The following is a 19262-nucleotide window of genomic DNA, read 5'->3' on the forward strand; positions in this document are numbered from 1 at the left end:
AGACTAATTATTTGAACAAAGTTTATGTTAAATTTTATATTATATATATTTTAAATATATTTTAACATATTCGTAGTATATGTTTAACAATTATGCCAACTCTAATTGGGATGTGGGTCGAAACTAAGACTTTTCTTATAGAAATTAATGTGTAAGTTAAAATAATAAATACTTAACGGAATATTCCGTTACTAAAGTTTATGCTTACGGAATTTAGGTTATTTAAGGGAAGAAAATAATATAATAGAGGGTAAATAAGGAAAATCAATAAAAAATACTAAAATAAAAATAATATGAACCATTCATTTTAAGAAACAATAGTATAATATGAACCATTCATTTTAAGAAACAATAGGACCGACATTTTTTTTGTTACAGTTAAGGGCCTAACATTATTGGCTCTTATTAGAATTGTAGATAGATATATGTTTTATCCCACAATTTACTCTCCAGGAAAATGACACAATCAAACTCACGTAACTTTTGAACACTAGCATCTCATTGAATGACAACAACCCCAATATGGATGCGAGCAACAAACCTTACCATTGGGACCATGGAGGGATCTAAGGGAGCAAATAAACCATAACCGAGCTAGAGAGCAAACCTCAACAGTCCCTTTGTTGACGCTAAGTTAGTCAACCCCGGACCTCTAAGCCGAGGCGATTGCAATTCAACAAGCCCTTCTCAATGACATTATGGTAGGAATATCATACATAGTGTCGCCCCTTCTCCAAGACAATGTCGCGCCTTTGCTGACCCTAGGGTAGCTGACCCCAGACCTTCAAGCCGGGGTGACAACAAATCAACAAGTCATTCTCAATGGTATTATGACATGAATATGACACATAGTGCCCATTTTCCAAGAAAATGCCATAGTAGGGGCACCCAATAGATCTATGTCGGTCTAGTAGATCCCATTCGCTAATGGACTGAGTGCGATGCAAAAAAACAATGTCTGATGGAAGTGACTTGGAATGAGGTTGAGGTGAACTCACCACAAAGGTTAGCTTGTCACGATGGGAATAATGCAAGTCGAGGTTATCAAGAACAAGAGGATCACAATCTAGCACAAATATGGCTTGGCCTAGACTAATTGGGTACTAGGGTACCATGTTTGAGGAAAACTTGGGATTAAAGTTGGCAACAAAGGTGCCTACCTAGGGAGAGTCCATCATAATGAAGTCTACGGATCATGGACTCTGAGCTCATGGACGTCAAGAACAAGCATCAAGACTCAAGAAAAAGGGGGAGACCAACGGGTGGGTTTTAAGCACACTTGTTGGGCATTGGCTGGGTTGGCCAAGTTCAGCCCCTGCTCGATTCGAGATGTGGCACTATGGCTTACTATGGATGAATGTGGTTAAATGGTTAATTTCCACATACTTATTACCAATTGGTTTAAGTAGGATATGGAAACCAGATAGCTAAAGAACTCTGTCATTAAGCGTGCTTGACTTACAACAGTTACAAGATGGGTGACCCACTGGGAAGTCAGCATAGTGCAGCACTGAGATCTATCAATTGGTATTAGAGCCAAGATCACAGGTTCAAATTGATGGTGAGGCGAAAGCTGAGTCTAGTCTTGGGTGGGATGTGGGTACAAGTTGGGCCAAGTCCAATTCCAAGAGATGGGTGATGGGCACGAAGGCTAAGGACCGAGTCAAGCATGCTAGGTTGCGGCAGGTGCTGGGAAGGGGATTGTTGGGCGTCGGTCGAGTTGGCTGAGTTCAGCCCCTGCTCGATTCGAGACGTGGCACTGTGGCTTACCAGGGAGGGATGTTGTTAAATGGTTAATGTCTAGGGATGTGGTTAAATGGTTAATGTCTACCTACTTATCACCAATTGTTGTTAAGTAGGATATGACAATCAGATAGCTAAAGAACTCTATGGTTAAGCTTGCTTGACTTACAGTAGTCACAGGATGGGTGACCCACTGAGAAGTCAGTTCTCCCCAAGGAGTTCTGATTCCCAACAATCAAGACTTACATGGGCCCATGCGACCGATGACAATCAGATAGCTAAAGAACTCTATGGTTAAGCTTGCTTGACTTACAGTAGTCACAGGATGGGTGACCCACTGAGAAGTCAGTTCTCCCCAAGGAGTTCTGATTCCCAACAATCAAGACTTACATGGGCCCATGCGACCGACACTATTCTATGTCGAGGGTTCTTGTTCATTCTCAATGGGTAGGCTCAAGATTGGTTCAGATTGATCCATGATGGTTATATTGTGAGTTTGAGGTGCTCTACCAAGAGCTTTATATCCTATTTCCCCATCAACATATAGAATAATAAGCAATTTTCCTATATGATAAGTTCATTTCTATATATCATGTTTTACCCCATGTTTAACCTGTATTTCATTCTGAAAATTTAGATCTTATGTTTAAAAAGATCCTCATTTGCTTCATTTGATCAATTAGGTACAAATTCTCTTATTTAATAAAAAGGGATCGATCCTGCATGTGTTTTGGAAGAAAATTTAGTCAAGTGGATCATTAGAGGACATAAAGAAAGCTAATGAGATAGACATAATACTCTTTAGAGAGCCAAAAAGTCATATTTTCAATAGTATCATATGGGCAAATCAAGGCAACAAGTGGAAAAAAGAGTATGAAGTAGCAATTCTCCCTCAACATGGCCACTATTCACTATTTTAATCATATCTCATATAGGAATGTCCAAACTAAGTGATTTCTACACTATTCGAAAACTAACTCAAAGAGCTACAACTTTTATAAATTTTATCAAGCTAGATTCTAAAGTTATGGTGGTGAAAATGCATGGGAAAGCGCATAGTTACAACTACCGGTGCACCCAAAGGCAGAATTCCTTCACAAAGTTGCATGGTCATGTGTATGGCCATTCAACCCTAATATGTATAGTATTTAAACACAATTTGAGGCATTTTTTTTTTCTGGCCCCTAGATTCACGCTAGTTATTTTCTTCCATTCCCCTTTATGTTTTTAGGTTGAATTAAGGTTAGATTTTGGTTCTTTAACATTTTGTAAGCTTGTAATCTTGGATTTTATAATTTTACTTTCATTTCAATAGATAAGTTTGATTTACCTTTTAACTCTTATATTTGCGATATTTATGCATTATATTTGTGTTGTTACCTTGCTTATGCCTAATATGTGTTGGTAGTTAGATTAAAGGCTTGGGTTAGGGTTGTATAATTGTTTTAGATGCTTTATTGTTGATTATTTCATAAAGAATAGAATTCATAACATAGAGTTTGTTGATAATATGAAGGTTTGTGCATTGTCCTTGTTAACATGTCTAGCGATGCATTCATTGATATGTTTTGGAGGAATTTTAACTACAAGGATAGTTGGGTCAAGATTCCAAGCCAATCATGGTATAATCCCTATTTCTATTATGAAAATAGGAGTACGGGGCCGAGAGTTAGGCAATTCCTCACCCATATTCTCATTTTGGTGATCATGAGAGTGACTTTTATACTAGAACGCATGTGCACATCCCCTCAATTCCTTGGTTATGTGTTCTTTCCCAATATTAGGTTGTGTTTTGCATCTAGAGGATTATGCTCTTCAACTCGAATCCTATTTTCATTATTTTGTGTTTATCTCTTGTTTATATGTGTTTGTTATATCTTGTTTATGATCTCTTAGTTTGTTGTTAATTTCCTAAGGCTAGTGACTAGTTGCTAATTATTGCATATTACATGTCAGAACCCTCAATCCCATGAGGAAGACATTGTACACCCATACACTCCCTATCTTTACAAGTATCACTATCTATGCATGGTGAAGTAGAAGAGTTCTGAAACTTTATCCAAGTTCGTCAACTAGTATAAGAAAAAAATAACCAATGTCCATGATTTCAAGGGCAAAGTTGTCTTGATTTTCACTAATGACTTGTGGTTGGATGCATTCCATAGTGACCTCAAAAAGTACTTGTTGCTGTCTTACTCCTGAGTTGATAGACAAAGAAACAATGTTGATTGATACAAAGGAGGAAGAATGAATAAAAGGAGGACGGGTCTCAGAAGGAAGAAGCTTTGTAAGGTAGTCCACCTTTGGAAGTTGAGAAACCACCAATTTTCTAGATGTAAGAAATATGACTCAAGCAAACTTCTAAATACCACCTATGATCCCTCGAGTTTGGTGGCATCACGATCAACGGTCCCTAACTTCCGTAATTACCATCCGTCATCCTCCGAGTTGTCAAAAGTTACCTTCTAGCGTCCTTCCGTTACTTCCTCCCGTCTCAGCCGTCAAAATGGAGGGTAATATTGTCATTTGACTTATACGAAAAGAGTTAATACCAGCCAAGGTCCCTCGAGTTTGGTGGTTTAGCCATCTTTAGCCCCAAGTTTCCATATTCCATTATTTTCCCTCTTTCATATTCTCTTCTTCAAATGTATTATTATTACTGTTATTTATAGTTATTATTAAATTCTTATTATTATTACTATTATTTAAAGTTATTATTTTTATTATTAAATTATTATTATTATTATTGTTATTGTTATTATTATATTATTAGCATTAAATTATTATTATTATTATTATTATTATTATTATTATTATAATATTCATATTCATATTATTATTATTATTATTGTTATTGTTATTATTAAATTATTATTATTATTATTATTATTATTATTATTTATTGTTATTATTATTTTTTAAAATTATTATTACTATTATTATTATTATTGTTATTGTTGTTGTTTTTGTTGTTGTAGAAATGTACAAATGCTATTATTATTATTATTATTATTATTATTATTATTATTATTATTATTATTATTATTATTATTATTATTATTGTTGTTGTTGTTGTTGTTATTGTTATTGTTATTATTATTATTATTAAATTCTTATTATTGTTACTATTATTTATTGTTATTATTATTATTATTAAATTATTAAATTATTATTATTGGTGTTGTTGTTGTTGTAGAAATGTGCAAATGCTATATAGGATGAGTGTATTTAATAAAATCAGAAAATTAGAGAAATAAAAATCTGGAGGAATGGAAAAATGGAAAACTGAAAAAAATGGAGAAGGAAAACTGGAAAAATGGAGAAAGAAAACTGGAGAAATAGAGAAATGAAAAACTGGAAATGGAAAAACAGATAAATGAAGTAAACGACCCCTATACATTTGTAAATTTTCTTTAATATTGTATAGGAGAAGAGGGAGTTCGAGTTGGAAGTTCAGAAACCACCAACTTTCTTTAACAGCGCGTTTGGTTCACGGAATGAATTTGGAGGGAATAGGAATGCTATTCCTAGGCATGCTATTCCCATGACAAAATGATCCAACCAAACGATGGAATAGGTCTATTCCAAAGAATGTTATTCCATTCCTGACCTATTCCATGAACCAAACATGCCATAATATTGTTTGGCCAAGTATGGGACTAAAGATGGCCAAACCACCAATAATAATAATAATAATAATAATAATAATAATAATAATAATAATAATAATAATAATAATAATAATAATAATTTAATAATAACAATAATAACAATAATAATAATATGAATATGAATATTATAATAATAATACTAATAATAACAATAATAATAATAATTTAATGCTAATAATATAATAATAACAATAACAATAATAATAATAATAATTTAATAATAGCAATAATAACTATAAATAATAATAGTAATAATAATAAGAATTTAATAATAACTATAAATAATAGTAATAATAATACATTTGAAGAAGAGAATATGAAAGAAGGAAAATAATGGAATATGGAAACTTGGGACTAAAGATGGTCAAACCACCAAACTCGATGGACCTTGGCTGGTATTAACTCTTCTTGTATAAGTCAAATGACAATATTACCCTCCATTTTGACGGCTGAGACGGGAGGAAGTAACGGAAGGACGCTAGAAGGTAACTTTTGACAACTCGGAGGATGACGGATGGTAATTACGGAAGTTAGGGACCATTGATGGCACCAAACTCGAGGGACCATAGGTGGTATTTACTCATGGGAGAATACATAACTGAGGAATTGAGGGGATGCACATAGGAATTCAAGTCTAAAAACCACTCTTGTGATAATCTAAACAAGAATTAGGACTAGGAATCGCCCCATTCTCATGGTGTATCAATTTCAAGTCCTTCAAGCACACAAAGTATCTAAATCCCACTATTTCCCCTATTTTCATAGTAGAAATAGGGATTATGCAAGGAGTAGATTGAAATCTTGACCCAACTCTCATTGAGGCCAAGAATCCTCTAAAACATGTTAGTGAATGTGGTCAATCAAACATTAACATAATCTAGCACAATTCCTTTATAATCTCAAAGAACCCTTGGTTAGGCATTTATACCATTTATGCGATAATCACAAATAAAGCATCTAAATAGATAATAGGAATAAGGTTCAAATTGGCCATTGAACGTAACCTGAAAATGCAATTAGGCCACTGAACGAAAAAAAAGTGCAATTAGGTCATTGAACACTCAAAAAATGTGCAATTAGGCCACTGAACTCTCCAAACGTATGCAATTTTACCGGATAACAGGTTACCATCAATTTTAGCAGGTTACCTGCTTACGTGGCAACTTAGTTGGCATTTTTAATAATTTTTAAATAATTTTTAATAATTAATTTTAATAATAAATTTTATAAAAAATTGGAAAAAATTAAATAAAAAATAAAATAAAGTCATTTTTATTTTTTAAAAAAATTTTTTAATAAAAAGTTATTATTAAAATTTATTAAAAATTAATTAAAATTTATTAAAAATGCCAACTCAGCTGCCACGTAAGCAGATAACCTGCTAAAATTGAGGGTAACCTGCTATCAGGTGAAATTGCACATTTTTGGAGTGTTCAGTGGTCTAATTGCACTTTTTTTTTCGTTCAGTGGCCTAATTGCATTTTCAGGTTACGATCAGTGGCCAATTTGAACCTTATTCCTAGATAATATAACCCTAACCCAAGCTTCTAATGAATATTTTTCATTGATTTCTTTTTAACCAAACACTGGAGGCAAAAAGTTGTATAAGACCGTCTCACGGATCCTTATCTGTGAGACAGGTCGGGTTAAGATGAAATGTAATACTTATACTAGCAAATGTAATGCTAAATCAAGAATAAAATATTTATTACTTATAAGAGAAAATATAATACTTTTGATGAAAGGTAGAGTAGATTTCAATTTTGGTCCACTGACTATTGCACTTGTGTTAATTGCAACACTTGACTTTAAAAAATGTTAATTTAGTACCTTGACTATGCAATTCTTATCAATTTTGGTCTGGCCGGTCAAATTACCGGCCAAATGTGACCAGAAAAACTTAAATCTTTTTAAATTTTTATTCATGGCAGCAAAATAGTCATTTTACGTTTAAAAAAAGAAATAAAAATTTATTTGCTTCTTCTTCTACGCGTACCACGCTCACCACCGAGCCACCATTATTGTCACTGACGGTATCATCCGCCGGCTCATCGTCGTCTGTGCTTGGCTCCGGCGCGTCTCCGTCGTCCACGGCACCGCTTTTGCTGTCGTCCTTGCTCTTTTTATTCTTGGCGCCCTTGGGCACCGGAGCTTCCTCGGCCGCCCCAGCCGTCGTTAGTGCTTAGCTCCAGCGCGTCTCCGAAGCCGTAGCGAGCTAGCAATTCCAATGTTGTTTGTCTCGAGATTTATAGAAAAGCAGGAATTGGGCTGTGCAGTTCTTGGCTTTGGCCTGTTTGTCGTTAGCTGCCAAAATGGAGGAGATCAATGTGCCATTGACGACGGACATACATGTACTATACGGTGAAACACAATTTTCATTCTTAATCTTAATTGTCAGAGTGTGTGTGTGTGAGTGTTTCAATTTCCAAATCATCAGTGTTTGATCTGGGTGGGGAAAATTGATCAAATGAATGCAGGCATTGATTTCAGAATGAGTTAATACCCAAAATCGTCCTCGACTATAGTGGTTTTTCTCAATTTCGTCCTAAACGACTTTGATGACCTAATATTGTCCCAGACTTCTGTGTTTCGCTCAATTTAGTCCCAGACTTTTGTGTTTTTGCTCAATTTAGTCCCTCATTTGTTATTATGTCCATTTGGTGTTAAATAAATAGACAATTCAGTAATTTTAATATTGGCATCTCTTTACTCATAGACATGTGAACTGCGAAATTCTTTTTTTTTTTACGAATTACTCTCAGAATTAATCCTAAAATTGCGAATATAAAATTTGATTTGCAGGTCCGGGAGTAATTCTGGGTGTAATTCGTACAAGAAAGAGGAATTTCGCACTTCGCAAGTTGAAAGTAAAGAGAGATCAATATTGACATTACTGAATTGCCCCTTTATTTAACACCAATTTGACAGAATAACAAATGGAGGACTAAATTGAGCGAAACACAAAAGTCTGGGACGATATTAGGTCACCAAAGTCGTTTAGGACGAAATTAAGAAAAACCATTATAGTCGAGGACGATTTTGGGTATTAACTCATTTCAGAATTCAGCCGCAAGCAGTGAGTGTGGTACGCAAAGAAGAAGAAGCAAATAACTCTTCATTTTTTTTAAAATGTAAAATGACCATTTTGCCCCCCATGAATAAACAGTTTAAAAAGGTTTAAGTTTTTCCGATCACATTTGGCCGGTAATTTGACCGGTGTGACGAAAATTGATAAGAATTGCATAGTTAAGGTACTAAATTAACATTTTTGAAAGTCAAGTGTTGCAATTAACACAAGTGCAATAGTTAGTGGACCAAAATTAAAATTTACTCAAAAAGTAATACTTTTACATCAAAAATATAAAAGTATTACATTTGTCATAAAAAACATTATGTTTTTCGCTTATAACAAGCATTTTATTATTGATTAGTATTACATTTGCTAGTATAAGTATTACATTTGCATATTGATTTGATCCGGTCCATCTTACAGATAAAAATTAATGAGACGTTCTTACACAAGTGTGACCTAACACTGAAATATTTAAAATTGAAAATTATTTTCGGGATTTCCAAAAAGATGGTTATAACACTTGTAAAGAGTTTTTTGCACTTTTGGTCCTACGACTATAGTGGTACTATCAAAATTGATCCACGACTTTCAGACCTTGTAATTTTAGTCCACGACTATTATTTTTTTAGCAAAAATGGTCCTTCCGGCCACTTTTCCGTCAAAATTCCACCGGAGTAAAATTTCTTCATTTTTAAGAGGGCTAAATTTGACATTTCCCTTAACAATTCTTCCTAGATAAAAAACAATTCTTTATTGCAAAATATGGCAGCAAACAATCAGTAATACAAGCCTCTTAAACATGTCAACTTTAGCCTTCTTAAAAATGAAGAAATTTTACTCCGGTGAAATTTTGACGGAAAAGTGGTCGGAAGGACCATTTTTGCCAAAAAACAATAGTCGTGGACTAAAATTACAAGGTCAAAAAGTCGTAGATCAATTCTGATAGTGCCATTATAGTCGTGGGACCAAAAGTGCAAAAAATTCCACTTGTAAATTTCAAAAGTTATGAGAAGCCCACTAAAGATATGGATCATGGGCCTAAAACTGGAGACCTAGTTTTAAGTCAGATATAAAACTGGAGCTTGCGAGGGTTTCTTCTCTGCGTTTTCTGCATTTCAGCTGCCGGGAGAGGGATTGTGCGAGAAAGCAATCGCGACGGTGAAGCAAAGATGGAAGGAGCGGTAGCAGTACACAGTGTGAATCCGCAAGAGGAGAAGGCTCAAAGTGTGAATCCGCAAGAAGAGAAGGTTCACAGTGGTATCCTGCTCTTCAACCGTTGGTCTTACGATGATGTTCAGGTTCAATCTCGTCGTCATTTTCTTTCAATTTTTTAGTACTTTGTTTTTTCCTGCTATTTGTTATGCGGATGATAAAGAGAATGAAATTTATGTTCTTCGGTATTTATTTGTTTGTTGTTTTACCTTTGTTTTGCGTAGAAAGGGTAACTAATCTACTTGGAATGTCAGGTAATTGGAGATTAACGAGGTTTATTAGGGGTTTAGCAATTAAGATAAGATGCTTAACAATGTGGAAGGATTAGGAATTTATCCTTGTTCCGTTGCACTTAGATGCAGTACAAATGGTTGAGATCTTTAATCTTCAATAGAATTGGTAATTGTTTTGCAATTGAGTTCATGAGAGAATGCGTGAATGACTGGGCTGGTAAAGGGACTTGGTTATGTTTGTATAATATGCTACATTTACATTGTTTTTTTTTTTTTTTTTTTGCATTACTAGTTACTTGCAATTATATGAAATTGATTCTGCTAAAGTTTTAATTTTGTTCATGACATGATGCCTTTCTAATTTAATTCTATCAATCTCACCCTAATAAATGCCCCCTTATATGTTTTGTTGGAATGATATCTTTGATGTAGGTTAATGACTTGTCTGTCGATGATTATATCACTGCCACTGCAGCCAAGCATCCTACCTACACACCACACACTGCAGGTCGGTACCAAGCCAAAAGGTTCAGGAAGGCCCAGTGCCCTGTCGTGGAGAGGTTGGTCAATTCACTGATGATGCATGGAAGGAACAATGGGAAGAAGCTTATGGCAGTTCGAATTGTTAAGCATGCTATGGAAATCATTCATTTGTTGACAGACCTAAATCCTATTCAAGTGATTGTTGATGCTGTGATCAATAGGTTGTCTTTTCATTCTTTATTTTGCGTGTATATTGTTCAATAATTCCCTTTCTTGTTTTGTCATGATTGCATCTATTCATATTGTTTTTGGTTCCTCTTGTATGATGTTTACTTAAGTCTGTTTTGATATGTACAATTTATAGCATGTAATTTTAACTGTTTAAGATCTTCATAAGATCACAACTTTTAGACTCGCATAAATGAAGCAAGCATAATTGTGTGGCTGACAAATGGAATATGGATGAAATTAGCAGTGTACATTTATTTTTTATTGGGGATAGGATTGGGATACTTCATTGAACCCTAATCTTTGCTTTAACCATTTTTGTATATTTATTGTTTTTGAGCTACTTTCGTAATTATCTATCCATAACCTTTTGTATTTTCCTTTTCTATATTCATGCAGTGGCCCAAGAGAAGATGCTACTCGAATTGGTTCTGCTGGTGTTGTGAGACGTCAGGCTGTTGATATTTCTCCTCTCCGTCGTGTGAACCAAGCAATCTACCTCATAACAAGTGGTGCCCGCCAGAGTGCTTTCAGGAACATCAAGACCATTGCTGAGTGCCTTGCAGATGAACTCATTAATGCTGCCAAGGGGTCTTCCAACAGGTAATATATGATGTTTTATCAAGTACTCCTTCCGTCTTATTTTATGTATCTGGTTAACGGTTAACGAGACTTCAGTGTTATTTTTAATTTAATTTTTCATAATATTAAGTTTAGTATTAGTATATGAAATTTATATATTTAGAAACTACATTAAAAGTACTATGAAACACAACAAATTAAATTTAAAAATAGTAAAGAAAGTAAGCAAAGAAGAAATAGTTGGTTTGACTAATGAATAATAAACAGACAGGTTAAATGGGATAGAGAGAGTAGTTGGTTTTGCCATATGTTTTCAATTTGTCATTGATATGGCACCTACATTTTCTAACATTTAAACCTACCCCAAATTTGTAACGAATGAACACCCATATTTTGATGTTGTCATTTAGGAGTGTTAACCTGGGTCGCTGTGGAATTACTATATCCGATCTGTTTTTACCCAGTGCTAGACCATAAATTAAAAATCAATGCTGTCTTCATATTTCTAATTCATCCAATGGTCTTCACATCTTCGAGGCGTTAACCTCTTTTTTTTCAATGCAATGATGGAGAAAAAAGTGAATATATTCAAGATTTGACTACCATAGAATCCTACCAAAACACCATTAGCCTCCTATTATCCCCAGAGGCCAGAGCAAAGATGCAGATGGGCATATGGTTAATATGCCTTCCCATGAACAAGTGCACATGCACTTGTATGTATAATGTTTGCACTTTATTCAATCTGCAGCCCCCTGATTGATGATCTCTTCCCATTTTACTTGCAGTTACGCAATTAAGAAGAAGGATGAGATTGAGAGAGTTGCCAAGGCCAACCGTTGAAGAGTTGTTCTCATGCATAATCCAGGACTTTATTTGAAATATTTATACTTTTTTGTTACTTGTTGTGGCAAGTGCTTTAGTGTCTAAATTTTGTTTTGCTTGATTAAGTTGGTTATTTTGAGATATTTTTTTTTTATAAATCCTTGAAGATACTCTCTTTATTCATTAAATTAGAGAATGGACTACTGAACTGGATATTATCAAGTGATAATAGAGATCTCATTTATCATATCTATAGCTACATATGTTCATATCTCTTTGTTTTAATTTGTTGTTAATTTCACATGGTAGCTCATTGCATAGCATAGCTATTTTAATCACACTGCACTTTATGAAGACGTGCATTGCTCAGTAGGGCGATAATTAAAATTTTAAAATATATAATAATTATATATATTCAAAAAAATCAAACAGTTTTTGGTTCGGTTTAATTTTTAACTGTACGGAACCAAAACTGTTCAGTTTGCTAAAACCAGAATTATTTGTTTCTGAGTAAAAATTAAAAACTCTAAACTAATAGTGTATATAATTAAACTCTATAAGATTAAGAATATGAATTTTCAATTTGGAGCTCAACAAAGATCCAATCTAAAGCTTGGAAATGTTGTAAGATGTAAATAAAAATTGAGCTTAGAAGGCCATTGTTGTTTAGCAAAGTGAAAATTTGGAGAATTTTTTGAATAAGTAAGCAATTGAAGAATTGGAAAATTCAATATATTGTTAACTTTCTCTATTTTTTTTATAGTTTTTATTTTATTTTTTCCTTTTTTTTTTTTTTTTGTTTTTGTTTTTTTTTTTGTTTTCATGTATTTGGAGAACTCCTAAACATAGTTGGAAAATGTAGATGAAACCCTGTTCCCCTTTTACATGTCTCCCATCATTTTTCGTTCACATATTTGTAATTTTCGACAAAGTAATAATGATTGTTGGTAAGCATATTTTTTTATACTAGAAAACGGAAAATAGCAAATGAAAATTTGTAAGTTATGTTCTTTGGTTGTGAGCACATGCAATTCAAAAGTTAATTTCTCAAAGAATCAATATATAGTTGTATCTAATTATTTGATTAGTTATATAATATTATTCATTGAATTAGAATGGACTATTGAACTATTGATAATAGAGATCTCATTTATATATCATATCTATAGATATAGATACATATCATGATAATATATACATTTCTCATTTAGGCTTGCAATTGTTATCTCTTTGTTTTTTAATTTGTTAATTTCACATGATAGTTCATTACATAGCACAGCTATTTTAAGAGTTAATTCCCCTATCAAAAAAAAAAAAAAAAAAAAAAAAAAAAAGAGTTCATTTTCAAAAGAGTCAATACCTTAAATAGTCCCTCGACTATGTCGTAATTACCAATTTAGTCCTCGACTATCATTCTTACCCAATTAAGTCATCAACTATACAATTTTTACCCAATTTAGTCCTTTGTCAATTTGACTGTTTGTTGACTGTCAAAAGTGGAAATAAAGTTGTAATTTTACAGGTTTTCTCCTTCCTCCTCATTTAGCAGCGCCAAACCATGTAGCAATAAGCTCCGGTTGGGTTCTAAACCTGACAGTATCGAAGTAGTGGTTATGCATCGGATAGCCCATGAATTTGATTTCCAACGATTTTTTGACGATCGAAATCTGATCGGAGTGTATTGTTGCATGGTTTGGCGCTGCTAAATGGAGAGGAAGGAGAAATCTTGTAAAATTATAATTTTATCCCGACTTTTGACAGTGAACAAACAGTCAAATTAATACAGAGGACTAAATTGGGTAAGAATTGTATAGTTGAGGACTAAATTGGGTAAGAATTGTATAGTTGAGGACTTAATTGAGTAAAAGTTACATAGTTGAGGACTTAATTGGGTAAGAATGGTAATTGAGGACCAAATTGGTAATTATGACATAGTCGAGGGACCATTTTGGATATTAACTCTTTTCAAAATGGTCCTTTGACTATCGTATTTTTTCAAATTAGTTCCTTGACTTTTAATTGCACCCAGAGTAGTCTTCCGACTATTGAATTTTAAGTCAAAATGGTCCTCCGTTAGCTTTGGTGTTAAGCGTTAAAATGAAGGGCAAAAGGAACAATTTTTAGTCAGAGGACAAAGAAATAGCACATTTATCCCTTTAAGAATTGAATATGACGAATTTTCGGGATCTCCCAATTATATAAGACTTTGTTGCAATTCACTAGGAGAGAGAAGACCCCATAAATCGAGTCGGCGAGGAGTCATTTTTCTCTCAAAATGTTGAATCCTCAACCCTATGTCCGATATATCATATCGGTGCGCACAAGGGATCTGTCACTTTAAACATAATTCTCATACTGTCATTGAACCTTAGTCTCTTCTCCTAAATACTACGAAGTACCTATTAAACTAGTGAGCTAAGCCCGAACGAGGGCAGAGTCATTCTTAATATATAAACTTAGATAAAGATAATAAAGAAAGAAAATACAATTTCACGTACTATATAATTCTAGGAGTTTTACTACATACACTCTCAAAATTCTACTCCCTCATTTATACTCCGGGTTACTTTCATCATGTGGGTCCACAAAAAAATGTCTACATTAAAAGCATGTGAGAATGAGTACAAATTATTGAGAATTTAAAATGGGAGTACACCAAGTATTTTCCTAATTCTAAAACAAGTAATCAAAAACCAAATTAAAATACTCATTCATTATTCCCCCAATATGCACCTTCAATTCCCATGAAGAAATTTGGCTTTTCACCAACACTGTTCTCCTTAAATTTCGTGGTGGCGTCGACGGCCATGCCGGCATCGGAGGCGGCCTTCTGAACTGACACCGGAGACATTCCTCGTCGAACGCCGGCCGTTAACCTCAACGTAGCGGCGGGGAAGTTCAACTTATCTAACGTCGTGGGTTCTCTGAGGCAAATATAAGCAACGTCGTGGGCGACGGCGGCCGCCTCCGCGGTGGCGTAGGTGCCTAGCCAAAGACGCTTTTGGGTGGCCGGAATCCGAATTTCCGACACCCACTTCCCCCACTTCCGACGCCGGACTCCTAAGTACTTCCTCTTCACCTCTTTCGACTTCATCATATCATTGGATTAAATTTGAGAAACTTTTTTTTTTTCTCAACAAATTAAAGTATGAACTTTAATGCATGGACCGGATGAGCTAATGAAGCACAACGTGCATGTATTTATAACAAAAAAATTATATAATTTGGAAAATTACGATTTTGACCTTGAGTTATCGGATAATAACGAATTTAGTCTACACCTTATGACTGTTTTGATCCCTCGACCATGTCGTAATTATTAAATGAGTAAATACCCAAAATGGTCCCTCGACTATAGCTAAATTCACAAATTGGTCCTCAACTTTCAATTTCACCCAATTAAGTCCTTAACTTTGCAATTTTGACACGATTTGGTCCTCCATCTAATTGACCGTTTGTTGACCGTGATCGACGATCTCCAGAAGAACCTTCAGCTCTCGTCGGAGCACGTGGAGGCCTCCAGGATGACGTTGCACCGGTACGGAAATACGTCGTCTTCTTCGCTCTGGTACGAATTCAACTACATTGAATCGAAAGGGAGGATGAAGAAGGTGACCGGGTTTGGTAGATTGCTTTCGACAGTGGATTCAAATGTAACAGTGCGGTCTGGAAATATAACCGGAACCTTAACAAACCGACGATGAACCATGAAATTACATATATATCCTCAAAAATCACAGTCAACAAACGGTCAAATAGATAGAGCACCAAATTGTGTTAAAACTACAAAGTTAAGGACTTAATTGGGTGAAATTGAAAATTGAGGACCAATTTGTGAATTTAGCTATAGTCGAGGGACTATTTTGGGTATTTACTCCTATTAAATTGGTCATCGACTATCAATTTTGACCAATTTAATCCTCAACTATTGATTTTGTAACTGATTTGATCCTTCGTCAAACTGATCGAGGACCAATAATTATAGAGGACCAAATCGACTATGAAATCAATTATTGAGAATTTAATTGGTCAAAATTGATAATCAATGACCAATTTAGTAATTACGGCATAATCGGCGAACTAAAACGGTCATTAATTCTGAGTATCATTACGTTTAATTTCTGAGGTGCCGGCAAAGTGAAATGTTTGGTCCTTCTATTAATGGATTTATAAAAATATAAATATAAATATTGTGTTACTCTTCAAATATATATTAGTTGACTAGTGCTTTCAAAAAAAATATATTAGTTGACTAGAGCTGTTAAATAAAGTTCAACTCACATTTTTCTTTTTCTCTAAATAACACTTTAATTTCATACTTTAGTGATTAGAAATACAAATCATTGACCTCTATTTGTATGACCTTATAAAATTTATATTATTTTAATGAAGGTCAGTAATTTACTTTTTTGCATTTTTACAGCAAAATTGTGAAACTGTGATTTGAGTGAAAGAAGATAAATAAGAGCATGTAAAGTTCTATTACTAGTTCAAATTAATTAAAATATTTGAAAAATAAATATAAATTTTAATAAAACCAATAACTAAAGTATCAAAAATGTCACTTTAATTTATTGACAATTTAGGAATTAAAAGTAGTAACATGCATGTATAATATACGAATTAAATCTATTATTAACTTATATAAGTTAAAAATCATTAAATCAAAAGTATAATAATAATAATAATAATAATAATAATAATAATAATAATAATAATAATAATAATAATAATAATAATAATAATAATAACTTTAAGAAATAATGTTCAAATAAATCATTAAATAATACATGATAATACAATTGAGTTATCCAACCTAAAAAGAAAGCGTATCAGCAGCTTTATATCTGAAAATTTTGATATCACGTGAGTCATTTGACAAAAATCATATCAACTTTTTTTTTTTTTTTTTTTTGAGAAAAATCAACGTTTTTTGACCCCCCAAAAAAAAAAAAAAAAAAAATCAACTTTTTCAGCTCTAATATCTGACCATTGAACGAAGGTTTTGCAAAATTGACTGTAAGATGGTCAACACTTCAAACATACGGAGTATATAATATCAAATCAACTTTAATTAATTAGTCCCCACATGCTACTTAGCTTTAGTACAGCTCTTGACTTTCTCATCATCAACATTATTATTATTATTATTATTATTATTATTATTATTATTATTATTATTATTATTATTATTATTATTATTATTATTATTATTATTATTATTATTATTTTTTTTTTTTTATTATTATTATTATTATTATTTATTATTATTATTATTATTATTATTATTATTATTATTATTATTATTATTATTTATTATTATTATTATTATTATTATTATTATTATTATTATTATTATTATTATTATTATTATTATTATTATTATTATTATTATTATTATTATTATTAATTATTATTATTATTATTATTATTATTATTATTATTATTATTATTATTATTATTATTATTATTATTATTATTATTATTATTATTATTTATTATTATTATTATTATTATTATTATTATTATTATTATTATTATTATTATTATTATTATTATTATTATTATTATTATTATTATTATTATTATTATTATTATTATTATTATTATTATTATTATTATTATTATTATTATTATTATTATTATTATTATTATTATTATATTATTATTATTATTATTATTATTATTATTATTATTATTATTATTATTATTATTATATTATTATTATTATTATTATTATTATTATTATTATTATTATTATTATTATTATTATTATTATTATTATTATTATTATTATTATTATTATTATTATTATTATTATTATTATTATTATTATTATTATTATTATTATTATTATTATTATTATTATTATTATTATTATTATTATTATTATTATTATTATTATTATTATTATTATTATTATTATTATTATTATATTATTATTATTATTATTATTATTATTATTATTATTATTATTATTATTATTATATTATTATTATTATTATTATTATTATTATTATTATTATTATTATTATTATTATTATTATTATTATTATTATTATTATTATTATTATTATTATTATTATTATTATTATTATTATTATTATTATTATTATTATTATTATTATTATTATTATTATTATTATTATTATTATTATTATTATTATTATTATTATTATTATTATTATTATTATTTATTATTATTATTATTATTATTATTATTATTATTATTATTATTATTTATTATTATTATTATTATTATTATTATTATTATTATTATTATTATTATTATTATTATTATTATTATTATTATTATTATTATTATCATTATTATCATTATTATCATTATTATCATTATTATCATTATTATCATTATTATCATTATTATCATTATTATCATTATTATCATTATTATCATTATTATCATTATTATCATTATTATCATTATTATCATTATTATCATTATTATCATTATTATCATTATTATCATTATTATCATTATTATCATTATTATCATTATTATCATTATTATCATTATTATCATTATTATCATTATTATCATTATTATCATTATTATCATTATTATTATTATTATTATTATTATTATTATTATTATTATTATTATTATTATTATTATTATATAAAATCACATCCAACTTAACACAATATGGCCATATGCCGGTGCACACAAGGATCTGCCCACTTTGTGCCCCACACTACCACTGTCAAGTTTCGAACTTTTGCCTCTTCACCCAAATACTGTCTACTAAATCATTAAGCTCAGCCCGTGCGGGCTAATCTTTTTTCCTTTTTGGTATTATTGATCCTGTTACATGTAGTATCTATTTATATATATTTTCTCGACCTACTCAAGCCTAACAAGTCAATACCGCCTCTCGTGTAGGCTAATACGGAGTATAATCTATTGTAAATCTATAATATCGTATAAGAGCTCCTATTGTTAATTATAATAGAAATACAAAAAAATATATGTATTGTATTGTAAAATTTTGTTTCTTATACTCTCACAAATATTTTTCAGTTTTACCATTTTTCTTTTTAATTTTCCCTTCACATAGTAAATATAACTGTGTGAAAATCAAAATTATTCTGGTGAAATAATTAAATTGCATTGGTAGCTTATATATTCTGTTCTTTTTTTCTTATATTTTTACAAATGCTTTTCAATTTTACCCACATCTTTTCAATTTT

General features: G+C 31.0%; 2 protein-coding genes across 3 annotated transcripts; one reads left to right on the forward strand and one right to left on the reverse strand.

Moving 5' to 3' along the window:
• Window positions 1-9563: 9563 nt before the first annotated feature.
• On the forward strand, window positions 9564-12313 carry LOC109160367 (40S ribosomal protein S5). Of its 2 annotated transcripts, XM_019308699.1 has the most exons (5): window positions 9578-9704; window positions 9735-9785; window positions 10365-10636; window positions 11043-11246; window positions 12014-12313. In XM_019308699.1, exons 1-5 carry the CDS (start codon window positions 9657-9659, stop codon window positions 12066-12068), a joined length of 630 nt encoding a protein of 209 aa, XP_019164244.1. In that variant the 5' UTR covers window positions 9578-9656; the 3' UTR covers window positions 12069-12313. The 2 variants fall into 2 exon arrangements, with proteins under 2 accessions (XP_019164245.1, XP_019164244.1); XM_019308700.1 differs by having other exon boundaries at window positions 9564-9785.
• A 2444-nt stretch (window positions 12314-14757) lies between these two features.
• LOC109159880 (ethylene-responsive transcription factor ERF020-like) lies at window positions 14758-15144 on the reverse strand. The gene has a single exon (XM_019307989.1). The coding sequence runs from the start codon at window positions 15142-15144 to the stop codon at window positions 14758-14760; it is 387 nt and encodes a 128-aa protein (XP_019163534.1).
• Window positions 15145-19262: the final 4118 nt, after the last annotated feature.

This window comes from Ipomoea nil, unplaced genomic scaffold, assembly GCF_001879475.1.
Source record: "Ipomoea nil cultivar Tokyo-kokei standard unplaced genomic scaffold, Asagao_1.1 scaffold2845, whole genome shotgun sequence".
In the NCBI taxonomy this organism is placed as follows: Eukaryota; Viridiplantae; Streptophyta; class Magnoliopsida; order Solanales; family Convolvulaceae; genus Ipomoea; species Ipomoea nil.

Bases quoted from the DNA above. Each gene is read 5' to 3' on its own strand.
- LOC109159880 (XM_019307989.1), bottom strand. From the start codon at position 15,144: ATGAAGTCGAAAGAGGTGAAGAGGAAGTACTTAGGAGTCCGGCGTCGG.
- LOC109160367 (XM_019308700.1), top strand. From the start codon at position 9,657: ATGGAAGGAGCGGTAGCAGTACACAGTGTGAATCCGCAAGAGGAGAAG. The intron at 10,637-11,042 runs GTTGTCTTTTCA...ATATTCATGCAG, and splicing joins GTTGATGCTGTGATCAATAG to TGGCCCAAGAGAAGATGCTA. The intron at 11,247-12,013 runs GTAATATATGAT...TTTTACTTGCAG, and splicing joins GCCAAGGGGTCTTCCAACAG to TTACGCAATTAAGAAGAAGG.